We start from the raw sequence: 24,247 nt of genomic DNA, 5'->3' as shown, positions 1-24,247 counted from the left end.
CATGACTTAGAGAAAACTGGACTTGAGTACGGGTTAGTACTCATGATTGCTGTCGGTGTTAGTAGTTGTGAGTTGCTAACATTGTTTGATGGTGAACAACTAGTATAGTTGGAGAGAGTGTGAGCATGTGTTGCTCATTAGCCAGGGTGAATATGGCATGAATATAAGACAATGGATCGAGATGGTTGATATCTTAACAAACAATATTGGGCTTTTGGTATGACGGTTATGCTTCTTACCAACTGTTATTGTTTTTGAATATATATATATATATATATATATATATATATTTAACAACATGCATACTTTGTTATTGATGGTTTTGGTAGGACTTGCCAAACACATTTTTATTGGTAATGTATAATCTAATTTACCATGTGCACAACCCTGCTAGTTTGTTAGATTTTTCTTTTGTCAAATTTATAGACCAGGTTTTGCAAGCTACGCAACTAAGGCGGATAGTTACGTTCTTAATCGGGAGGATTGTTATGTGAGTGAGCTTTCTTGAGAATTTAATTATATTTATTCAATAAAAATTATAGTTAGAGATGAGAGTATATGAATATCTCTAAACAATTAGAAAAATATAAAGAAAATAAATTTATAATAAAATAGCATATTTATGATAAAGATCCCCAAAAAGTATGTTGATTTTTGCATACGATTGAATTTAGTGAGACGGCCTATGCTAAGTTGTAGACCAAGCCTATTCCCATAATTTTAAGTACCAACTCGACTATATTATGGGAAAAAACTAGAGAGATACAGTGGCTGCAAGTTGCAGGTTTGTACTTGTATACAGGGAGCCAAGACAGGCTGAGACAGACAAACGTCTACAAGGAGTATTAGTTCTCTTATTGTTTTCCTTATATGGTTTAATTATTTCATGCGTGAGAGAGAGGCAGAGAGATTAAACATGGTTTGTAAGATTTGCAGGTTCCTTGGATGAAGCTCTCTTTTCTTTCTATCTTCTCTTTTCTTCTCTGATAAGAAGATATATGATCCTTAATAAATCATTGAAATACTCATATGTGAGACCGCGGGTCTTACATATGGGGGGGGGGGCAGATTGGACCCAATGCTTTTGTCTTGTGTTCATAAATATTTTTTCATTTAAGTTTTCCATTTAATTCTTCTTCTAAGGTTAATGTATTAACTTGTAGTTAACTTATTTAAAGTAATTTATAAAAATTGTTGAAATCTTGTACTTGGAGAAAAGGTCCTGTAATACCAATCTTCCAACTCGCAGACATGAAACCTGTATTCCACACCTCTTGAAAAATAAAAGCAAGAGGGACCTTCAACTCATCAACATACTTTGTGAAAAGATCATTGGGGAGCCCATCCCATCCTGGTGGACTTTCCCTTTGGGCAAATGCTTCAACACATTTTCCACCTCATCCGCATTAAAAATCTCTTTCCAATTCATTTGCAGAAATGTGTGATACCTAGTAACGAACCACGTGAAACAAAGACTCTCTAGTTGCAATAACATCAGGAGATATGGCCTCTCTGCGGACCCAACAAATGACGATAATAGTCCATACACACATCTAGAAAACACAAGTAGGATCAGTAATCAATACTCCTTTCAAATCTTGCATCTTGAAAATATTCTCACATTTTGCTGTAAACAAGCAAAGAATGTATGTGACTGACAATTAGAATCCATTAGGGCATCCATTCAATCAATAAGCTTATATCTCACATATTGATTCTTGTGCAATGCTACAACCTGATGGGACAACCAATCAATAGATATCTCAATGTCAGGGAAAGACCGTCCTCTTGAACCACTTGGTTCAAATCAACCAACAACGATTCTAGGTTCCAAAACTTCTAACATAGATTACATGGCCTCGAAAGTTTTGTAACACCTGCAACATAAATTGATGGAAAATAGTATGCTCCAAGAAAGTATGGTTAACCTTAAGAGAAGCCTTTCCCAATAATGGCCTATAAGCATCCACATAATGACTATGCATCTCCAATACCAAAGGGAAATGATCTGACAATATATGATTATATTCCACCTGCATGGACAATATCTTTGGTAGATAGAAACAAATCATGCTGGCAAATATACATTCAGTCCAAACGAGCTCTTGTACCCACGTACTGTTGAGAGGCATATGTAAATCCTCTCTCATGCGGGTGTAGCCATGACCACATATCTTGTTTCAAAACTTGATTGGCAGACACATTCCAACTAAGCCTCTCCGGCCCATCCATAATAGAGGGACGTGTATAAGCATGCCCTTGAAATTCACATACATTAAAATCTCCCAACACAAAGCTAGGCTTAGCCTTGCACAAACACAATAAATCGTCTGATAACTAACGACGCTCGTACAGCCCCACCAGCCATAATGTTTCATCCATAAACTCCAATTCTACAACAATGAACCGCCCCCAACATCCTACATAACCAATGATGGCTTAAACTGAAATTTCTCACTGAAATCGTAACCCTTGATTGTGTAGTGGGGTGCCCACTATAAAACACACAAAATTCCTTGTAATCATACACTTGTCCAGCCATGGAATGTTGTTTATGCTCCGCAGCAAAAAACATATCCCATTGACCTTGAAACACAGTACGCCACATGCGATAATTCTTGGATGGTAAACACACACCTTTTACATGCCAAAGAGCAATCTTTATAATCCATCAAAACAGAAAGCCAATCAATGAGAGGTACCGCCATCGGCCTCTCTTTCCTTAAAATATTGCATAGGATCCTTAATGCCTTCTCTATCCATCTGTTCCCATACTCTTCGCACGCACAACAAAACATCCACGCGTTCCTTCTCACCTAAAGTATGGGCATCATTAGGTGATGTATCCTATCTCCACTTGACATCCAGATACTTCTTGTCCCAGGCTAAGACCATTTCCCCTTTTTTATCAAATAGAAGAGGAAAATTTACCTGATTTTCTTTCATAACTTGAGGTCTCAGATAATACCAAGAGTGTGATACCTTGCCTTGGTTATCTTTCCCTTGAGTCCATCTTGTGGCACCAGGGTGTGAAACGATGAACATGCACCATGACTAGCATGCACATTTTGATTACCACTAGAAAGAGCTATCTGGCGAGTGCCTCACTTCGCCAACCACAAGCAAAGGTCTATCTTTTGTATTTGCCAAAACTTGTTTACCTTTATCTACCACTCACTCACTTTGTTTTGCTACTTGTTTGCCCTTCTCTATATTCAAACCAGATGGCAAAACAAGAGCTAATGTATAATTATGAGTCACACCCTAGGACACATTTGGTTGTGGTGGCTGAGCATTCACTTCCTCTAGACTCTGAAATGAAGTGACCCACTCCCCACAACGGAAGCAATGACCTGAAAAACAATCCCCACTTTAATTCGAAATACAAAGGGTCAAATCCATCCATGCATAACCTCAATTGTCGAGGTCGGGGCTTCCTAGTATTCCACAACATGCAAACCTTGTTTTTATTCTTGGACGACATTCTGAGCTCCACCAACACCTCCCCAATAGTACACAATTCCCACATAGTTGATGGAAAGTCTACAACCTCAACCCAAATAGAGCATGCTTGCCGTAACATATCTCTATACTCTGCCATAGGGAACCAGGGTACAACATGCACCAACTCTCCATCTAGAAATAAAGGGACTTTCTGCATAACCAAATCTCAAACTTCTTTGGATGAGAATAGGACCTCATAGAATCTCTCTCTCTCTCTCTCTCTCTCTCTCTCTCTCTCTCTCTCTCTCTCTCTCTCTCTCGTGTGGCTGCATGGTCTCTCTCATTGTGTTACCATCTTTCTCTCTATAACTCTCTCTAGTAAAAAGTTGCAAGGTTGCATTAAGGGTTAACATATTTTATACCTTTTGATTTAAAAGGGGAGACATTAATTAAAAGGGGAGACATTAATTAAATGGGCCAAGTTAAGTGGCTCATTTAATTAATGTGACCCGGATGCAAAAAGTGTGAATACGTGAACCAAATGGGTGCACACTTGTTTCTAAAAATAGCACATCTATTAGTTTAAAATATAGTGAGGTCCAATGTGATTCTAGTCTACATCAACCATCTCCTTGCCTTGTCAGCTAGACGAAAAAGATAAAAAATCATGAGACTTGACAAGGCTTTACTAGCTGGATTTTCTTCCACACGGAATATTTATCAGTGTAGTCACAGTGGCGGCAAGAAACTTCTTCACCATCACTATCCAAGGAGGTTGGGTTGCCTTTCCTATCGAGCACATCATTTTCTTCATCTCCTTCACAAAATCATGAGACTCGACCATAGGCTTTGCTAGGTGGATTTTCTTCCACACGGAATCAGTGTAGCCACGGGGCAAGAAGCTTCTTCACCATCACTATCTAAGGAGATTGGGTTGCCTTGGCTACTGACCACATCATTTTCTTCATCTTCTCTTTCTTCTTTGAGACCATCACCATAGCATTCTAGTTCTTCACTACCAAGACCATGACCATCGTTGAAGTACCTGAAAATAACATTTTCAGAAAATAAGATTTCATCAATATCTATGCATTGAGCAGCATTTTTATGACTTTCCACATTGTTGCAGCCCTTCTCTTATCCATGTCATTGCCTATCTTTGGGATAATCTAATTTACCCGTAGGGTAGTACTTCCCAATACAAATCACGTCCAACAAGGTCAAATCAAGGGCTGCACCAAGCCTATGTAGTATATAATTATCCATGTACACATATGCTTGATCAAATAGGTTGGTAGGTGAGCAATAACATGGGGCAAAAGAATCTAAAGTGGGGTTTATGAAAATCCTTCATTCAATAGCCTATCATGCCTTCATAAGTGTGCAAGTGAACTTGCCTAAGACCCTTACACATGACCATCCCCCTACTTGGTGGTTTGGACATATCTCAACCCATGTACTTCTTGATGAGCTTACCATTACTTAGCAACAAGGAGGAGCCCATTACCTGAACAACCATTTGAAAATGGATATGACTCAATGTACCACCTTTTTCTAATGCAAAAATCCCACTAATGCACTCGAACACAGATGAATTACTCCAAGGGTTCCTAATAAACAAGATCTGTCACCATTGCCCACACTGACACAGACTTCGAGGGTTTTTATCTTCATAGTGTTCTTAACACTTGGGGTGGATGCTAATGACCTAGCCTTGTTCTTCATAGAATGCAGATTGTTGAGCTTTTCTCCATTACGTAGAGTAACAATACATGGAAAAGCATGGAGTGCAATAGTTGGACCTATAGAAATTCTAGCAACATCCTCGTGGGCCACTGTTGCACATTTGTAATATTGGTTAGAGGATGCCTAGCATGCTTAGTAGTAGACATACCAACACATAGAAAGCAACACACAGACATAAATAGACACGAAGAAACACACATAGACATAAACATACACAAAACAACATGGCACACCTAGCACCCCATCAATGATAGAAAACACACGTCAACACCTGGCACCCCACAAACAAACATACACGCACACCCATAAAGCAAACAGACAAAAATTAAGATGGCACCTAGCACCACATCAAGCAACAGAAAGCAGGATGGCAACAACAGACAAAAAGCAAGGCGACATCAACATGACCAACACAGAACGCGTAGAGACATAGCACAGATATACAATGAAGCCAGACCCAGAGTTATAAAGGTGCCCACCCACACAAAATGAGCATGATACAAGAGACAAACCCATCACTCCCCTCATAACCAGAACATATACAAGATACAACATTGCATGTTACCTTCATGCAACCCGATCGAACCATACAAAGGCCCAGCAAGCACGAGCATGACGTAGGTCGAGCGGGCCACAGATGCTCACGACATGCAGGGTGGTGTCTCAAAAAGAGGAGCCCACTCCCCCTCATTTACAACCCTCCTCCTCCTATCACCAAGCATGTAACAAACTACAATAGCACAAGGACATAGGCCAAGACAACCCTAATGCCAAGCCCACTCCCCCTTCATCACCAGCATGCCTTCTACAATAGCACGAGGACATAGGCCAAGACAACCCAGATGTTGAGCGATGATCTAGCCCATCATGACACCTAGCATGCAACCCTTCTCCCCTCATAACTAGAATTGTTGGTTCCAAACAATAAGTGATTGGACCTAAGGTTTATCTTGGGGATTAAATTTTATATTGTTATTAATTAAAACATGTATTATTCTCACTATTCTTACCCTTGCCCACATTAGTCACCCATGTGTCACTCTATGGCCATCTCATTTTACCATGTGTAAGAAGGGAGAGTTAAAGAGTGAATTTAGTGTAAAGAAGAGACAATGTTGTAGGAATGTCACTTATATGATGAAAACATATCTCTCTTTCTCTTTATCATTGTTTAAAAAATAGAACACCCCACCATTATATGTACAAGTAACCTCACCTGTCTTCAACGGGTAGGAGCCTACCCCTCCTCGAACCTCCTACTCGAACCTCCAAACTATGTGTTTGAGCCTATCCCAAATCTTACCATGCTGCCACGTAGTAGCCCTCTTCCTTTACATAATATATAGAGATATGGAGAGGGTGCATCTATTTGAGGATAGAATAAGTGAGCATATCTCATGAGCCACACATCACACGTGCATGTATACACGCACACATATGCATACACAACATGTGCATATACACATATGTGCACATGTACATACACATGTGCATCCACATACACATGCACATAGATGCACAACCACACTCTCTTGCATACATGCACATAGAGACATACACGTGCATATATATAGGTGCATGCACACACACTCTCATGCATGCACAGAAAATTAACACACACCTAATCACACACATGCACGTGCGTGCACACTCACACGTGTACACACTCTCATGCATGCACAGAAAATTAACACACACCTAATCACACACATGCACGTGCGTGCACACTCACACGTGTACACACACACACACGTGCACATGATGCACATACACACACACATACTTACACATACACACACATGCTTGCACACACACACTTGCACACACATGCACAATGCTTACATAGACATACACATGCAAATACATGCACATGCACACACTTGAACATGTACACCCGCACACACATGTATGCATGCACACACAAGGCACGTGCACATGCACACATGTACACACATGCACGTATATACACATGCATCCACACATAAGTACATACATGCACATAGATACACATACACACACTTTCTTGCGTACATGCACATAGAGACACATACACATGCATACACAAGGCACACACGGTGCTGCACATGCACATGTGATTTTGTCGGCATACATAATCATACGCGTGCACATACAGAGTCGATACACACAGTCTCAGAGTGAGGGTAACGTGAGAGTCGCCTTCATTAAGGCTTTAATACATAAAGGTACACTCACCCAAACATGTGAACACACACACTATCGACACATAAAGGCACACACACGCATATACATACACAGAGTTGGCATGCACACACTCGACACACATACACTTCCACGTGTGTATACATACATAAACACATAGGATTGACATATGCACAATCACACACTTGCCCGTGCACATAAAATTGACACATACATGCACATCCACACATATGCACATGCATGTACGTGATGTGCATAAATACATACACACTTATGCAAACTCGAGTGTGCCAACACACACATGTGCACGTATGCATGCACACACAAGTGTTCATGCATATGCACACACAAGTGTTCGTACATATGCACACATGTACACACACACATGCACGCACATACACACATGTATCCACAAACATAAGCACATAGATGCACACCCACACTCTTGCGCACACGCACACAGAGAGATACACATGCAGACACATCGACACATGTACACACACACACAGACACATGGGGCGACAATCATACGTGTGTGTACACAGAGTTGACACACACAATCGCACACACATAGTAGACACACACACAGTCTAAGCGTGAGGGTAGCATGAGTCACCTTCATTAAGGCTTTACTACAGAACAATGAACTCACACATACACATGCGCGCACACTATCGACACATAAAGGCGCACACTCGCACACACATGCACACACACAAAGTTAGTGTACACACAATTGACAGACATGTACACGTATACACACGTACATGTCCATATGTGTGGCGTGTGTGTGTGTATGAGAGAGAGAGAGAGAGAGATGTGTGAACCTACACACATGAACATGCACACAAATGTACACATACATATTTATAGTAGTGTTTATCTCAACAAAACATATGCATGTCTCACACTAGGAGTATTCACACATATAGTCACTCACATTCGAATGTAAGCTCACAAGTTGGTACATAGTGCAATTGAAATATTATTTCAAGGTGATTGTTGAGTTTTATTTCTAAGCGTGGGTCCGTGCTCTCTCTTCTACCACATGGCAGGAGGAAAGCACGGCCTGGGGGTGCCTATGGCGAGAAAGGAGGAGAGCTATCATGTGGAATCACTGTAGAGACGGTAGTCGCTTGAGCAGCAATGTAGGAAACTAATCACATATCTATACCACGTGGCAAGTGTGAGAGCTCCTCTCTAGCCGCGTGCCACATGGAAGCAATGTAGTAACAAGAGGGAAGTGCGCAGGCCAGCCCATGGGTCAAGTACTAGTTAATTTTATCAAACTAAGTGAAAGCTCAATTCTAAATATTTATAATAATATGGGTGAAACTGTAAGCATTCAAATAATATTTATAGGTGAAACTAAAAAACTAAGTGAAAACTGAATTATAAATATTTATCGTAATATAGGTGAAACTGTAAGTACAGCAAGCATGGCGCAGCAACAGCACAGCAACGAGCTGGAAGTGGAAAACGCCAAGAAGAACAGAATCCAAGTTTCCAACACCAAAAAGCCCCTCTTTTTCTATGTCAATCTGGCTAAGGTACCCCCTGTTTTTCCAAGCTTTTACTGTACCCTGTTTCTCCCTGATCTTGCAAGATTCAATGGCGCTGTGCATGCGGTGGGGCTTGAACTTTGTAGCTTTGATTTTCTGATTTCTGCACGCAGTGCAAAATTACAGGTATTTCATACAGGGGTTTCGTGGTCTTCAGAATACGAGATGTAGAGTGGAAATCAGCAGGACGAGTTAGGGTTTCAAGAAATCAGCAACCTTAGTTAGGGTCAGGGTTTCCAACCTTGTAGAGATCAGCTAGATTTCCAAGCATGTAGAAATCAGTACGGTAAGTTAGGATTTCTAGGCATTTAGAATTCAGTACGAGTTAGAGTTTCTAAGCATATAGATATCATCAGGGTATTGAGGCAGCTGGATAAGTTAGGGTTTTCAGGCATGGTATCTGTGGTCCTATATATATGATGCTATAGATTCCTGCTTTATATATATATATATATATATATATATATATATATATATATATATATATATATAACCGAATTTTAAAAATTTACACACACATGGGTCTCCTACCAGATTGTGGTCAAAATGGCTTTGTAAAATTTCACCCATATTTTATCAAGGTTTGCTGCTCGGCTTTGGCCAAAATGTTTTGTAATTGATTTTTCATCCAATGTATGATGATGGGTAACCGTACCCGAGCCTACGTGCTCAAAACGAGATTTTTTTTGTAATCACCATTGGTATGAGGGTTGCCCTACCCGAGCTCACCGAGAAGCTCAAAATGGTTGTCATGATGTGTGCATGAGCTGGTATGTATTCCTTACATGGCGCATCACATTGGCCAGCCAAATGTAGGTTTGTGTGTGTAGAGAATACTTTGATTTGGAGGGATTAATCGGGGTAGTGATTGTGATGAAAAATTCAATTTGAGCATGTAGAATTGTGTAGCACCTTCCCAATGTTGGATTAGATCCACCAATGTCTAATTAACACCTTGATTAGGTGAATTAATTAAACAATTTGCCAAGATAATTCACTGTTCATGTGCAGAAGGTTGTCCACTTGGAGTCTTCAATTGATCCACTTGCACAAATCTATATCTATATATATATATATATATATATATATATATATATATATATATATATATATATATATAGTCATTGTGTGTTCTTGTCAAGCTTTTCAATTTGTATGCTTGAATCATAGCGATGTATGAAGTAATATATAGGATGTCCAGACATTGGATTTTCTGGTTTTTGTTTAGCCATGGTTGCCATGCATCAGCTAGAGTTCTGATGCTTCAAGTAGGGTTTTATTTTGCATGGGAATCTCCTATCATGACGGAGCTCTAGAGCTAGGCAACATTGAGAAGAATGAACGTGCTTTCTGCTGTAGGGTCTTTGTGCATCGTTTTCAAACAGCAACTAGGAATTCTATGGTTCTTTTGGATGGGACTTGTCTATTCACCACCTAGGGTTTCCATGCACGGGGCATCAGAGCTGGGGTTTCGATGCATCAGCTAGGGTCAGGATCATTGTTGTCAAAACACCTCAAAGGAATCAAAACAGCAATCCCTAAATGTTGTAATGGATCCCAATACCATCTCATCATGCCATTAGCCCAAAGGTGCAAGCAAGGTCAAGTTGATGGATGCACAAGGTTCCAATAGGGGATGAGTTGGTTTAAGGCGCACCACAATTTCAATGGCTTAATGGCTATGCTCATGATCCTTCATTGACATCTAGGTGAGACATTATTTTGCTAAAGCCAAGCATAATGTGATGTGTCTTTCATACCATTCCCAAGTTCCCAACCAAGGCTTTTCAACGCTGTTCTGAACTGTCTTGGTTGGCAATGGTTAGGGGTTGGTAATGGTTCCTCTTGGAGAAAATGTTAGGACCTCGCTGATGTCAAATTTTGATGACGACTAGGGTTAGGATGCATGAGTTAGGAATCCAATGCATTTACTAGGGTTTCTCTGTGTTGAAAATTTAATCGACTTTTTTAGATGCATGGTTGCAGAGGTTCATGCAACAATGTGAGGAAGTGGAACTCTCTGCACTTGGAATGGGTAAGCCATTCTTCACCTGTTGCGTGTATGTATTTCATATTATTGCAAGGAATGCCATGATGGGTTTATGTTAATGTTTTTCTGTTGGTAATGTTTGTTTTGTAAGTGCAGCAATCTCAACGGTTGTCACAGTGGTAGAGATCTTGAAGAATAATGGGCTTGCAACTGTGAAAAGTAAGGCACTCAATACTGTTTTTTTCGCTAGCACTTTTTGAATTACATTTTCTTCAAAATAGATTTCACGATGGAGGTACTGAAAAAAAACTTGTTTTTAAGGAACTGGTATGGCCCACCCGCACAGAATAGACAGTCCCAAGACTACTGAAGCAGCGCCCAGGCCAACCGTGTGTGAAGTTTGAACACACAAGTTGGGCAGGTTGCCAGTCGGGCAGGGCCACCAGCAGGCAGGTATGGCTGCAGGTGGGGTTTGGTGGTGTGCGTATGTTTGTGTCCATGTGTTATGTCCCTAACTGGGCTAGGACCAGCGGTAAACCGCGAGTTAGGAGAAAGGCTTAGGGGATGTGCTAACCCAAGATTAGGGTTAGGGCTTAGCCAAGCGTAGGGATTGACAGGATCCGTCCAAGGGCTTGGAGATAGCAAGGATGAGGTCTAGATTGGCCCAGAGTGAATAAAAAGCTAACTAGAAGCTAATTGTGGGCTGTGGCTAAGGGCTGAATAATAAAAGCAATGAGTCAAATATAGCTTGGCTATTACTATGTAAGTGAGTTTTGGCTCACTTATGAGGACTATGAGGTATCCACATGGAGAGCGAGGTATCCTCATGGAGAGCAAGGTCTCCTAGGGACACATGACCTCAGGGTGAGGGTGACTGTAGGCATGCGGTGTTATGGGACACTAGGGAGTGCTTTGAGGGCCTGGTTAACTGATGACAATTCGATCTCCGGCTTGGGGGTGGTTCTGTAAAGGAGCCTATGGCTGTTTGCATTGAGACACAAGGCCTTGTTAAATAGGGCCTGAAGAGGTACAAATGAAGAGGCACATCCTTGATGAAAGGGTGTGACTCTTGAATGAATAGTTATGTCCTTTGGATGTAGTGATGTGTCCCTTGTTAGAAGTCATCTCCTATCTTTACTGAGACACCAGGGCCTTTGTTGTGGGTGTGCCCGCCCTTGTAGGTGTTGTTCTCATTTCTTCTCACTCCTCGTATTTTTCCCCATATTTTTCCCTTTCTTCTTGGCTTGGGTGGATGCCCAATGTTGGCATGAGGGCCCATGAGCTGGCTGACTGATGCTTCAGGTCCAAGACCTCTCACATGTGCTGGCTGACTGCTGACGGCTGGCCGATTGGCTGGCTTGGCTGGTCGTGGAGGATCAAGGCCTGTCGGCTGCCCTTCTACAGGCCGACTGCATCATTGGGGCCATATAAAATGGCCCCACAGCCCCTTGCCATTGTTGTCTTGTATTCGGGATCTTCTTTGTGTATATAGAGCAGAGTTACATGCCTCTCTCTCTCTCTCTCTCTCTCTCTCTCTCAGAGTACTTTTTCATTTTGTTGGGATGACAGAGGATACCCCATGATTTGTCTCATAGGCCGAGTTTGGTCTTTTGGAAGACGATAATAAAATCTCTCTCTCTCTCTCTCTCTCTCTCTCTCTCTCTCTCGTGCTGTTTTTCTGCATTGCGTTTGCTCGTGTTCCCAGATTTGGTCATCATCTCCGTTGCGTATTCTGACATGGTATCAGAGCCCTAGGCTCTTGATAGTTCTTGGGATTTGTGTGAGCAAGAGGGGGACTGTTGTGTTGCTGATTTGTTAGGGACTGTTCGGGAAGAGGAGAAGCAAGAGGACGGTGGGCTGATTTGCTGGACCGCCACTTGCAGGTTAAGTTCTTCTTTGTTCTCACCCACCCACCCACCCTTTTTCAGAGTACATCCCTGTCATGTGCACAATGTGTATCTAGCGTGTGCTACACGCACACAAGACTAGCTTCGAGGTTGGGGAAGCTTGGAGAGCTAGGCAGGCTGATTGACGAGCTGAGTTAGGGATAGACTAACGGGCGGGCACCCAAGTATGGACGGGCGGGCGCCTAAGTGTGGACGTCCGATGACCGGCCAAGAGCCTATAAAAGGGTGGCCAAGGTTAGTCATTAGTGATATAGAGTCTCGCGTGTCTTTGTGAGAGCTCTATGGTCAGGAGCCTGGATCTAGTGCAGACGTGCACCTGCTTTATGCAGCCGAGGCCGGCAGCAGTCTCGAGGCTCGCAAGGGTAGCTTCGTGGCGGTATGGGACGTCACGAGGTAGAGATTGGTCGGTACGTTCAACTAGTTAGCTCAGCTCGTGGCTTGGTGGGGACAGCCAAGACTTGTGGGCTTGTCCACGGCTGTCAAGGTTGGGAGGTGAGTCAGGCTTGCACCCCCGTCATGTTTGTTTGGTTTGTTTGCAGGTTTCAAGTCTTATACCAAGAGCGTTCTATAAGGAGATCCTGTGGAGATTTGACAGTGGAATCAGAGCAAGCCTTGTGAATGAGCAAGTTGGTAGGTAGAGAAAATGAGGTCAAAAGAAAGGTATGAGTTCGAGAAGCTTGCTGTTTTTCTGAGTATACTACTGTTTTTTCAATTTCAGCATGTTGCTTTTTCATCGTAGGAGCCCGTGGTGATGGGGATTTTGGTCTTGTTATGGGTTGTTTTGTTTAGCAAGAAGAAGGGCTGTGTTTTTTCAACTATATGAATAGTTTGAGAAAGAGAGAGAAGTAGAACAGCCTGTCGGCTATGCGAATCTATAAGAGAGAGAGAGAGGAAGTATCAATAGCTAGAGAGAGGAAATATCGACGGCTGTTGTTACTGCACGTAAGTAGTTAACGCTGGAGCGCTGGCCGGCGACACTGTAATTGGTGGTTGTGTAACTTGTGCAGTCTAAGAGCCCCGCGGACGGCTGAGCATGCTTGGCGACTGTGTGGCTGCGTAGTCTTTACGAGGGTGAATGGAAGAGCAGGAGAGAATGCCCCATCAAATTCAGCCCCAAACTCCCAATTTTTGCTGATTAATGCCGGGCTAGCCATATGCAGAAAACACTTGAACAGAGGCAAGACAGCATGTAACCTATCAATAAGGGAGCTTACCTCTTCAGCCGGTACCCCTTCATGGAAAGTCACCCCACCTACCCCTCCATCTAATAGCCACACTCCTTCGTGGGTTCGCTCCAGTTGGCTACCCATTTGAGAAGCAAACGACAAATAGATGTTTTTTTAATTTAAAAAAAAAACACAACACAAAACAAAACGTTACGGGTCTAAGATGTAAAATTGCCACGCATACAAAAAAAATAAATATACGTGAGCCACAACTACCTGGTGCCACTTGTTCGTGTCGGTTTTGTGCTTCTATTTGCGTGCGCTAGCTTGGAGCCGCCGCCTCCTTGACGGCTCTAGCCCGCCTCAGCCCTTCGCCGTGTGCTTCTTGCTGTCCACCCCCTCTGCTTGGACCAGCCGCTTCCCGTTGAAGATTCTCGTATGATTGGCGGCCACCTTCTCCTGGTGCTTCTCCTACAGCAACATAATTTATGGAAATATTTTTCACGTGTGATTTTTCCATTTTCTTGGGCATTAAAATCTCACATGATGTGGCGCATTAGAATATCGGAAACCCGTCACTTCATTCTTTTGCGTGCTCTCCACTCATCAGGGGCCAATATCACTTTTTACGGGTTTAAGAGCACCTCCCAGATCACGTGGACTCACATTACCCTCTTCTCCGATGGCTTATTGCAGAGGAAACCTATGAATTCTGTTATTTATAGGATACACCCTCATAGTCCATAGTGCCCTCTCCTACGCGTGTTTCTCCACCGGTCTTTGCCCCTATTCCAGTGAGCGTGCCCCCCTCTTTACAACCCACTCATTACTGTGTTCGGATAGCCACACCGACTTCTCACCTCCGAGAGTTCGATGTGTGGGTGATCCGTGTTCGTACTTCCACACAGGATCTGGATCATTACTGTTTTATACTCGAGCGTCATCCTTATTTGGGTGCTATCCTTCCCAAGTGCAGCATCATTTTTCATAATATTGCACCTATTCTGAGAACATTTATTCATCTTCGTTTACGGTGCACCCTTTTATACCAGATTATACACCTTTGACACTAGCACCTACCCCTACCCCTATACCTTCTTCTCCAGTAGCAGACTCTCGTGCGAGCCTAGCCCTAGAGGATCGCCCTCATTATACTGGATGGTCCATAGCCGCTTCACCAGCACGTAGCCTCTTCTCACACTGGATTTACAGATGCCGCACCCTCCAGCCGATGGTTCTTACTAGAGCCCAGCGGCGTCATCAGTAGCAAAAACCCCCAGAGCCTTGTCACCCTGCAGCCTCTACATCAACATCTTCTCTCATGGTAGAACCTGTTGACACACAGGCTCCTCTAGAATGGCAGCAAGCTTTGCAGCAACTTCAGCAGCAGTTCCAACAACTACTCTAGGAGTCCATGGCATCCTTGGCTTCACAGATCCAGCAGCTCCACACGGACCGCCACTCCACACGAGTTCAGTACCAGCAGCAGATGCTTCAGTAACAGTACCAGCAGACGAAGATGTCATTCCTTTCGAGGTAGAAGGCGACGGCCTTAAAACTCTGTATCGTCTTTTACAAGCTAGTAAAACAAAGAAATTGGAAATTAAACCCCCTGAATCTTATGGTGGTCAGCGCAATAAGCGCATCTTAGACCAATGGCTCTACAAACTGCAGTTATACTTTGAAACCATGACCCTTTCTGATTCCAAAAAGGTGATTTTTGCGGTATCCTCCTCAAAGGCACTGCTTTATTGTGGTGGCAATGATGACAGCATGCCAGAAAATCGGTTACAACGTGGGAAAAATTCGAGCGGATCCTCTGTAAGCAGTTCATACTTGCCAATGCGGATTTCCAAGCCCGTACTTGCTTACACCATTTGGACCAAAATGGTTTCTTGGCCTCTTATATCTCCTAGTTCACCAACTTGATATTGGAGATTGACTCCTTGTTCCTTTGGCACTTCTACCTCTCGGCCTAATCCCCAATGGAATAATTCTCAACAACCTCGTCGACCAGAAGGATCGTCCTCTTTTTAGTCCCAACGTCCTTAGTCCTTCCAACCACGCAGTTCGGATCGTGGACTCCCCAAGGACGTGACCAATCTCGCAATCCTTGTCCTTCCACTGTTCCTTCTGTATGGGATCAACCAAAAACAAGATTGTGCACAATTTGCAATGGACCTCATCGTTGGTTTGAGTGCCCCAAAAGACCAACCCATCGACAGAATTCTAATGTTGAACCCTCCACTTCCGAGGAGAAACCCCCAGTTACTGACAAAGGAAAGCGTGCAGTTAATCACCATGCTATTGCACATACCTCGATGATCACCGCTACCGCCACAGCCCAATCTGCCTCTTCACCGTTACCTCAGCGGTCTACTCAGGTTTTGGTTCTTCAAGGTTCTATTTCCAATCACCCCATTCATGTGCTTATAGACAGTGGGTGTTCTCATAACTTTGTGTGGGAACCACCTTGACCGTGAGATTGAAGATTCGGACTTCTCAAAGTGCTGTTATTTATGAAGTAGAACTTGCCGATGGTTCCACATCCTTGTGTAACATCCTTTTCACACAAAATATGGTCATTATGAGTACCTGGTCATGCCATTTGGGTTAACCAATGCCCCTGCAACATTTATCAGTCTGATGAATGATCTTTTTCGTCCTTTTCTGGACAAGTTTGTTATTATCTATCTTGACGACATCCTGGTGTTCAGTCGTAATATGGAAGAACACAAGGCACATCTTAAGATCGTTTTCCACGTGCTTCGTGACAATGCTCTTTACATTAATCTAGGCAAAAGTGAATTCTTCAAAACATCCTTAGAGTACCTCGGACATGTTGTTTCAGCAGATAGTATTTCTGTGGATCCGAAGAAAATATAGGTTATTGTCGATTGGCCAACTCCCACAAACATCCATGATGTTCGTTCTTTCTTGGGACTTGTCAACTTCTATCACACAAAGGTTCATCAATTTTCAGAAATAGCTGCTTCTCTCACATAACTTTTAAAGTCTGCTCCTGCATTCAAGTGGACTGAAGCTGCAACTCAAGCTTTTGAAAGTTTAAAGACAGCTTTGACCACAACTCCTGTCATGGCTATTCCTGACCCTACTCTCACCTTTGATGTTTATACGGATGCTTTTGATATTGCCACTGGTGCCGTCTTGATGCAACAAGGACGTGCTATTGCATTTGACAATCATAAGCACTCTGCGATTCAAGTAAGATACCCAATATATGACAAGGAATTTTTGGCTATTGTTCATGCCTATCGTGCATGGAAACATTATCTCCTTGGTGTGGATTCAGTGGTGAAAATAGATTATCATTCTTTGAAATACATCTTCATGTAGCCAGTTATGAATGCTACGCAAGCGCGTTGGGTCGAATTCTTAGCCAATTTTCATATGACAATTAAGTATGTTATTGGTCTTACCAATGTGGTTGCGGATGCTCTCAGTCGTATGCCGCCAGCTTCGGTCTTGGCTATTTCTACAGGTGAAATGGATATATCTCAAAGTTTCAAGGATCGTTATTCAAAGGATCGTGATTTTGGAAATGCATTTCGAATTCTCAATTCTCAGAATGCAACTCCTTCCGAATTGAAGATTTATGGAGCATATACATTAGTGGATGGTTTATTATATTATCAGGATTGTATTTGTGTGTACTCCCCTTATTCCTGCCAACTTTGTTCTTCAACATAAAGTGGCTTTAGCAAACCAACTCATTCAAGAGATGCAAGATATTCTGTTACAGATTAAGGATAAGATGGTCAGCATACAAGAGCAATATTAACGCACAACTAATAAGCATCGTCGTCACATTGAATTTCAAGAAGGAGACTTGGTATTATTATATATTGCCTCTCATCGATACAAGACAGTGAAATCAGTCTTTCCAAAGCTTCGCCCAAAGTATTATGGACCCTTTCGTATTATTATTAAGAACTCATCTCTCAGTTATAAGTTGGAATTACTGCCTTCTTGGGGTAGAATTCATCCAACTTTCCATATTTCTTGGCTCAAGAAGTTTGTGGACGGTGATTTTTCAGTTTTAGATGTTTTGGATTATGTTCCAGAAATCGAAGATGAACACATACTCTTAATTCCAGAGACAATTCTTGATGTCAGACAGAAAGAAACACGACATAAGCTCAGTACAGAATTTTTGGTTAAATGGAGAGATCTTGATGATTTTGACTCTACTTGGCAAAGTGATGAAGACTTATAGGAATATCCAGAACTTATTTGGGAATTTTTTTAAAGACAACCATCTCTTCTTAGTCGGAGTCTTATTTTAAGTGGCAGGGAATGTCACGATTGTGACTAACTCTCTTAATCTCTTCCTAATTACTCCTTAATCTCTCATTAAGTGTAAAGACACCTGTGAAGGGTCACACCCTTGCACATGGGTCACTATCAAAGGACATGCCTATTCATTAAAGACACACCTCTAAGTCCTAAGGACATAACTATTGATTCAAGAGCCACACCCCTTCACAGGGATGTGCCTCTTCAATTGTACCTTTTCGGCCTCTATTTAAGAAAGGCCCCTGTCTCAATGCAATCATTCAGTCGTTTCTTGTAATCATTTGTCTTATGTTCATTAATCAAGTCTTTAATCATGTTAATTAAGCAATAAAAGCTTTACACAATTCAGTCCTCAATGCATTTGGCTCATCCTCATGCAGAGGCTCTTTTCCACGGGATGGTTGTCCCATCAAAGCACTGTCATAACCTCTCTCAAGAGGCTTGTGCCTTCCAAGCAATGCATCAGAATCACGAGAAGCACTGGACTGGTCTCTTGAATTTGGCACTACTAAAGGGTTGCCTTGGCTGTCCATTGAGTCAAGTGTCTGTGTTTGCTTCTGATCTCAAAACACCGTGTCTCCTCTTGAGAAAGAGAGATGACCGGGCTCTGATACCAATGTAATCACTCCCTACGGGAGGCCTACAAATCGGAAGACAAAATACACATCTTTTAGATCACTTAACTAACACAAACAATGGACATTATTAGCAATATTAAAACTGAAAAATGACAAAGAACACTTGACACCATCACTGGGGCCAGAAAGGGCCGGCTCTCCCCCTCAATACAGTTTGTATTTCTTGAAGTATTTATATGTACGAGTGTTCACATGCCTCAAGGCCAGATTTCTCCATAACATGGAGTGAATACAATTGAAAAAACAATAAAATTTTGTCGATGAAGAATCAGATGTCGGAGTAGATCAAATCATAGGTAATCTCCCACCTTCATTGGATGCATACCTGCCCTCACCATAGCACACCCTAGGCTTGTCAATAACCCACTTATCATCTCCTTCCTGCAAAAACTTGGCTCTCTGGACTTTACTGTGTCATCATACATTGAAGTGTGCAAGCCTTTGTATAAGTAGAAAAGAGGAAGGTTGAAGGTAAAGAAGGAGAAGGAGAGGAGAAGTAGCAGAGGGCTTCAAGCTTGAAGCAAAGGGGGCTTGCTTCCCCCCCTCATTGTGGCTGGCCAGTCCCCCATCTTCAGCTCCTCATCCAGCTTCCCTTCTCGTTTTTTCCTGGCCAGCAGCAACGCCTTCTTTACCAATAAAATTGTTTCTTTATTATCTTACTTTTTTTGGATAAATCCTCAGTAAGCCCTTGTTCACGCTAAAGCAATCTTGTAACACCTTGAATCACTTGAGTACCACTTGTGCACATCAGTCCCTATCTTGTAACGGAGCTAGACACTGCGGGAGTTGTGTTTATAAGCCTGTAAGACCCTCCGACATGGGGAATGACAGTGTTATTGATAAGTTTGATGGTACAGGATTTCATAACTGGCAAGTCTCGGTCCAGTTCTTATTGCGGCTCAAGAGTTTGTGGTCCATTGCGAATGGAGAGCGCGAGATTGAAGCTAGCAATGCTCGAGACAAGGAGGACGACGAGAAGGCCCAAACTATCATCGCATTACATTTGGAGAAGGACCTAATTCATCATGTGTCTGGCCTCAAGTCAGCTAGAGCCATGTGGCTAGAGATGGACCGACTTTATGGTGCATGAGGCAAACATTCCAAACTTGCCATGAAGATCAAGTTTTATGATTTGAAAATGAAGCCTGGTGACAACCTCGGCCAACACATCTCCAATCTAAAGTCCATAATGTTTCAGCTAGCATCTATCAATGCTAAAGTGAATGAGGAGGATGCGGTGGCAATCCTTCTAAAGAGTGTCACTTCTGACTATGACACTCTACTCACTACCCTCATGAACTTGCCAGAAGTTACACTTGAGGGTTGCATTGCTTCCCTCATAGAGGAGGAGAAGCGTATCAAGGAACGAGGTGGCGATTCTTCATCAACATCGGTGGCACCTACTACACAAGTTTTTAGCATGCAAAGCAAGAGCAACATGAAGTGTACCTTTTGCAAGAAGAAGGGACATACGGCCGACCGTTGCTTCAAGAAGAATCCGTCTCTTATCAAGTGCGGGAAGTGTGGAGGGCAAGGACATCTCTCACGACAATGCACTAAAGGGCGCAACACCAATGAAGTGGGCAACTCCCTGATGGACTCCTTTGAGTCTTGTATTAGCCTCTACCTATGTAGGCATAGCTGAAAAGGTTAAAGTGTAATTTCCAATGCGGATGTCGCATTGAGGGGGCGTGTTAGAATAGTCTCCTTGTAGGAATGCACTCTTGAGGAATGTGCACTGTAGGCATGAATCATGTGGGTGTTGTAAAGGTTTTTCCCTCTCCTCTTGCCATGTGGGTTGAACATGCTTGTATCATTAAATGCAGGCATGAGGCTCATGAGCATGTATGTGTATAAGAGCTTGGAACCAATCAAGGAGTATCAACTTGTTTTGGGCATTTTGCTTTGTGTGGTCTAACCTTAGCCATATCCTCCTACGTGTGTGTGTGTGTGTGTGTGGCCATAGCCATCACCACTAGCTCTTCTCCACCAAGCTTTGGGCCTGCCCTGTTGAACGCCTTCCTTGGTCTCATCTCCTTCTCTCCATCTCCACGAAGGTTAGCTTCTCAAACTCCCTCGTCTCATCTGCACTCTCCTCGAGTATCAACCTCAAGCATAAGTGCATCCATTTGCCTTCTGCTGTGCAACACTCGCTTCAACAACAGCAAGTACCTGGCAAAGATTTCAATTCAGATCTCAGGAGAGAAGATCATCCCCTTTTAATGTACTCCTAATTGGTGCAAGCAGAAGGTACAAACAGGTACAGCAGGTACAGCTGGTACTGCAGGTACAACAGTTACAGCAAGTATAGCAGGTATTGCTGGTACATATGCCGGTACAGCAGGTACTGTTGGTACAGATGCAGGGACAGCAGGTACATAAGTACAGCAGGTACTGCTGGTAGAGATGCAGGTACAGTAAGTACAGCAGGTACTGCTGGTACAGATGCAGGTACAGTAGGCGGGTACAGTTCTGCAGCAGGTATAACAGGCAGGTACGGTGCTGGTACAGTACAGCAGCAGGCGGGTACACTTCTGCAGCAGGTACAATACAACAGCAGCTGGGTGCAAGGATAGCAGGCGGGTACAATTTCTACAGCAAGTACAGTGTTTGCAGGTGGATACAAACAGGCGGGTGCAGCTGGTACAGGTGTAGACAGGTACAAACAGTATATAAGCAGACGAGTACAATTGATGATAACAAGTTGGGTACTTTCCGTCAATTACACTCCCATTAAAGTGTTTCTTTGTAGGTGAAGTGCTAGACAAGAGTGTACAATAGGTCACAGGGTTGCAGTTGACGATTTCACTCAGCAATCTCCATTGTACTAGAGATTCAATTGTATAAATTCGTTCTTGTATATAATATAGACATTAGTTTAGAACTCGTGTGTATTGAGTGTGTGATTTCGCTGCACTCTTTTTTCCATCTCAAAAATCTTGCAGAGCTTGCAAGATTTACTTTAGGGTCTCAAAGCAAGCATGGAGGCCATGTCTAATCATCTCGATTGGACAGAGACGATACCCGAGTGCTTGGTGTTCCGGATTTGATCGAGGCTCGTGCTCTTTAGGAATGGCATACCAGTTCGGAGGATGAAGGGGTGAAACTTTCAAGAGGAGGGTTTTTCACTTTGGATGCAGATAAAGATGTACTAGACGAGCTTCGCTCTCGGTCCGGCAGCCATCATTCTACAATTGCACGTAATTGGCATGAGAGATGCCATTCGTGTCACCGATGGTCTCCTCCGTGGATTTCCTTTCCATCCGATTCTCCGGACAGCCTCCGCTCACCTTCATTGGCTCAACATCGGGGGATTACCGGTTTGCCGAGTTCTTGCACCATTCCTCATCAGGAACGAACTCAATTATTGAAGTTTTTGAAGCCTCCGAAGTTCAACAGGAAGATGGATGGAGAAGTCATCACGAATTGGACCCGGGAGATGACCGCCATCATCCATGACCTGTCCTTGGGCGGGTGTGCGACCAGTAAATCAGTAAATCTGCAGATGAGGGTGTTGGCCTCCAGAGAGGCAACTGAGGAAGATGTCTCCTTGAGTACAAGAGCAACAGAAAGAGTCGGGGAGGGAGGCTAGCAGAGTGCTGGTGATGATGGCAGGGCTCTGTGCTTTTTTTTTTGGAGGGGGGGGGGTGGGGACGCACCAACTCCAGCAATTCAGTTGAGTGTGTAGTCCATTTAAAAGAGCATCGTTTGGGTTTTTAAAACTAATTTGTGTGCGCTTTCTGCAGAGATATACACTTCAACAATTGACATTGGGGATGAGACACGTGGGCAAACAGTGCAAAAAGCAAAGGTAAGCTTTAATTTCATCAGTGTAATTGAGCTTTATTTCCTGAATCAAACTTGCTGATCAGTTGCCCAGTTATGTTACTTGAGAACAAGGGAGAATGTATCCCTATTCCCTGCAAGGGTCTTGTGACATGCCCAAGCAGGGGGAAAAGCTGAAATTGAGTACTATATTTGGGAAATGCTGTTATTTTTTAGTAAGTTGTATTACTCTTGTAGGTTTGGGTGGCACAGCCTGCTTCACAAGAGTCATGGTGGCTTTGCATGTTGCCTGTATCTTTTATGCACATCAAAAGAAAACATAGAAAGACAACCAACAGGGAGATAGATGTGGAAGGAGAAAATGCAGAAGCAAAGAAGTAGCTACATGTGCAAATGAAGGTTAAAATGGAGCTAGGAACCAGGAGGGAGGGCTGAGACACATTACCCAATTATTTACTGGTAAATGAAGCAGGGGGGTTATTCAATGAACAAGTGGGTAAGTGATGAACGTTATTGCTTGGTACTAAAGTCAGTAGGCTTTTGAAGGAGGATTGCAGACATAAGAGGAGTGGGATTTGGAGGCGGCGATCAAGAACGCTTTGCTTAATAATTGATGCACTGGGGTGCAAAGCACAAAATACATGAAAGGTAAGCTAGAGGGGAGTGCCTATGCCAGGGTGCTTTTTTGTGTGCGTCATATTTGTGCTACGTTGCCTCTACTACTGGCAGTATAGATGACACACACAGCTACATGCAGACAACACTCAATGGGTTCCCTAAAGATTGTTTATCTTTATCGATTGATTTTCTCCTCACTGCCTGACATCGACTGGTACCTTTTAGTAGGTTGTTTAATTAACACTGATAATTTTTTCAGATGGAAATAATTTTAAAGAAGTCGGAGCAGTTTGACGAGCTCATGGCTGCTACTAATGAAGAGAATGGGACCACAGAACAATATGAGCAGTAGCATGGCTTCATTGGGAGCCAGCTTTATGTAAATTTTTTTGTTTGCAGATATCTTCCCTCTTGCAAGGGTTAGTGTGTAAGATCAATTAAGATTGATAAAATTTAGTGTAAATTGCTAGACTTCAGTTGGGCTGCAGCCTTAAATGGAGTATCATTCTTTCTTTAAAAATTGTCGAGGATGATTTTTCCTGAAGTTGAATTCAAAGGAATTTTTTTCTTCAGATTCAGTTACAGCTAGTCTGGAAGCAGTGTGCTCTGGTTGGAGCCTCACGGGTTGGGCTCTTTTAATGTGATGAATGTTTTAAGTACGACTGGTTTCTGTAAGGTTGCTGCGACTGGTTTCTTTTTTGTTTTGAGCTTTAGTTTATACTCCTCGTTAAGAAGGCTAGAGAAAAATGTGCCAGTGTGTTCACTGTATCCAGTCTAAGTGTTTTGTATTTTGAAAAAAACTGAACAATTAAATGCACAAAGCTCATGATTGCACAAAATCAAACTTTGGTAGAAGGTCACTTTATATGTTCACGCCATCTTACAAAAGATA

General features: G+C 42.7%; 1 protein-coding gene across 8 annotated transcripts; it reads left to right on the top strand.

Moving 5' to 3' along the window:
* The first annotated feature begins 8,781 nt into the window (after positions 1-8,781).
* Positions 8,782-23,831, top strand: LOC147615880 (uncharacterized protein At2g34160-like). Of its 8 annotated transcripts, none has more exons than XR_015262586.1 (7): positions 8,782-8,921; positions 10,920-10,968; positions 11,080-11,142; positions 22,698-22,762; positions 22,975-23,196; positions 23,295-23,385; positions 23,615-23,831. XR_015262586.1 is itself a non-coding variant. In XM_086777994.1 (5 exons), the coding sequence occupies exons 1-5, from the start codon at positions 8,811-8,813 to the stop codon at positions 23,705-23,707; spliced, it is 381 nt and encodes a 126-aa protein (XP_086634120.1). In that variant the 5' UTR covers positions 8,782-8,810; the 3' UTR covers positions 23,708-23,831. The 8 variants fall into 8 exon arrangements, 1 of the variants encoding a protein (XP_086634120.1); XR_015262585.1 differs by having other exon boundaries at positions 23,284-23,385; XR_015262584.1 differs by lacking the exon at positions 23,615-23,831 and adding an exon at positions 23,472-23,612 and having other exon boundaries at positions 23,295-23,430.
* The last annotated feature ends 416 nt before the right edge of the window (positions 23,832-24,247 follow it).

The sequence above is a fragment of the Cibotium barometz genome, chromosome 39 (assembly GCF_041138505.1).
Source record: "Cibotium barometz isolate CiBa-2024 chromosome 39, ASM4113850v1, whole genome shotgun sequence".
Classification (NCBI taxonomy): domain Eukaryota; kingdom Viridiplantae; phylum Streptophyta; class Polypodiopsida; order Cyatheales; family Cibotiaceae; genus Cibotium; species Cibotium barometz.
This window is presented reverse-complemented; position numbering and strand designations above follow the sequence as displayed.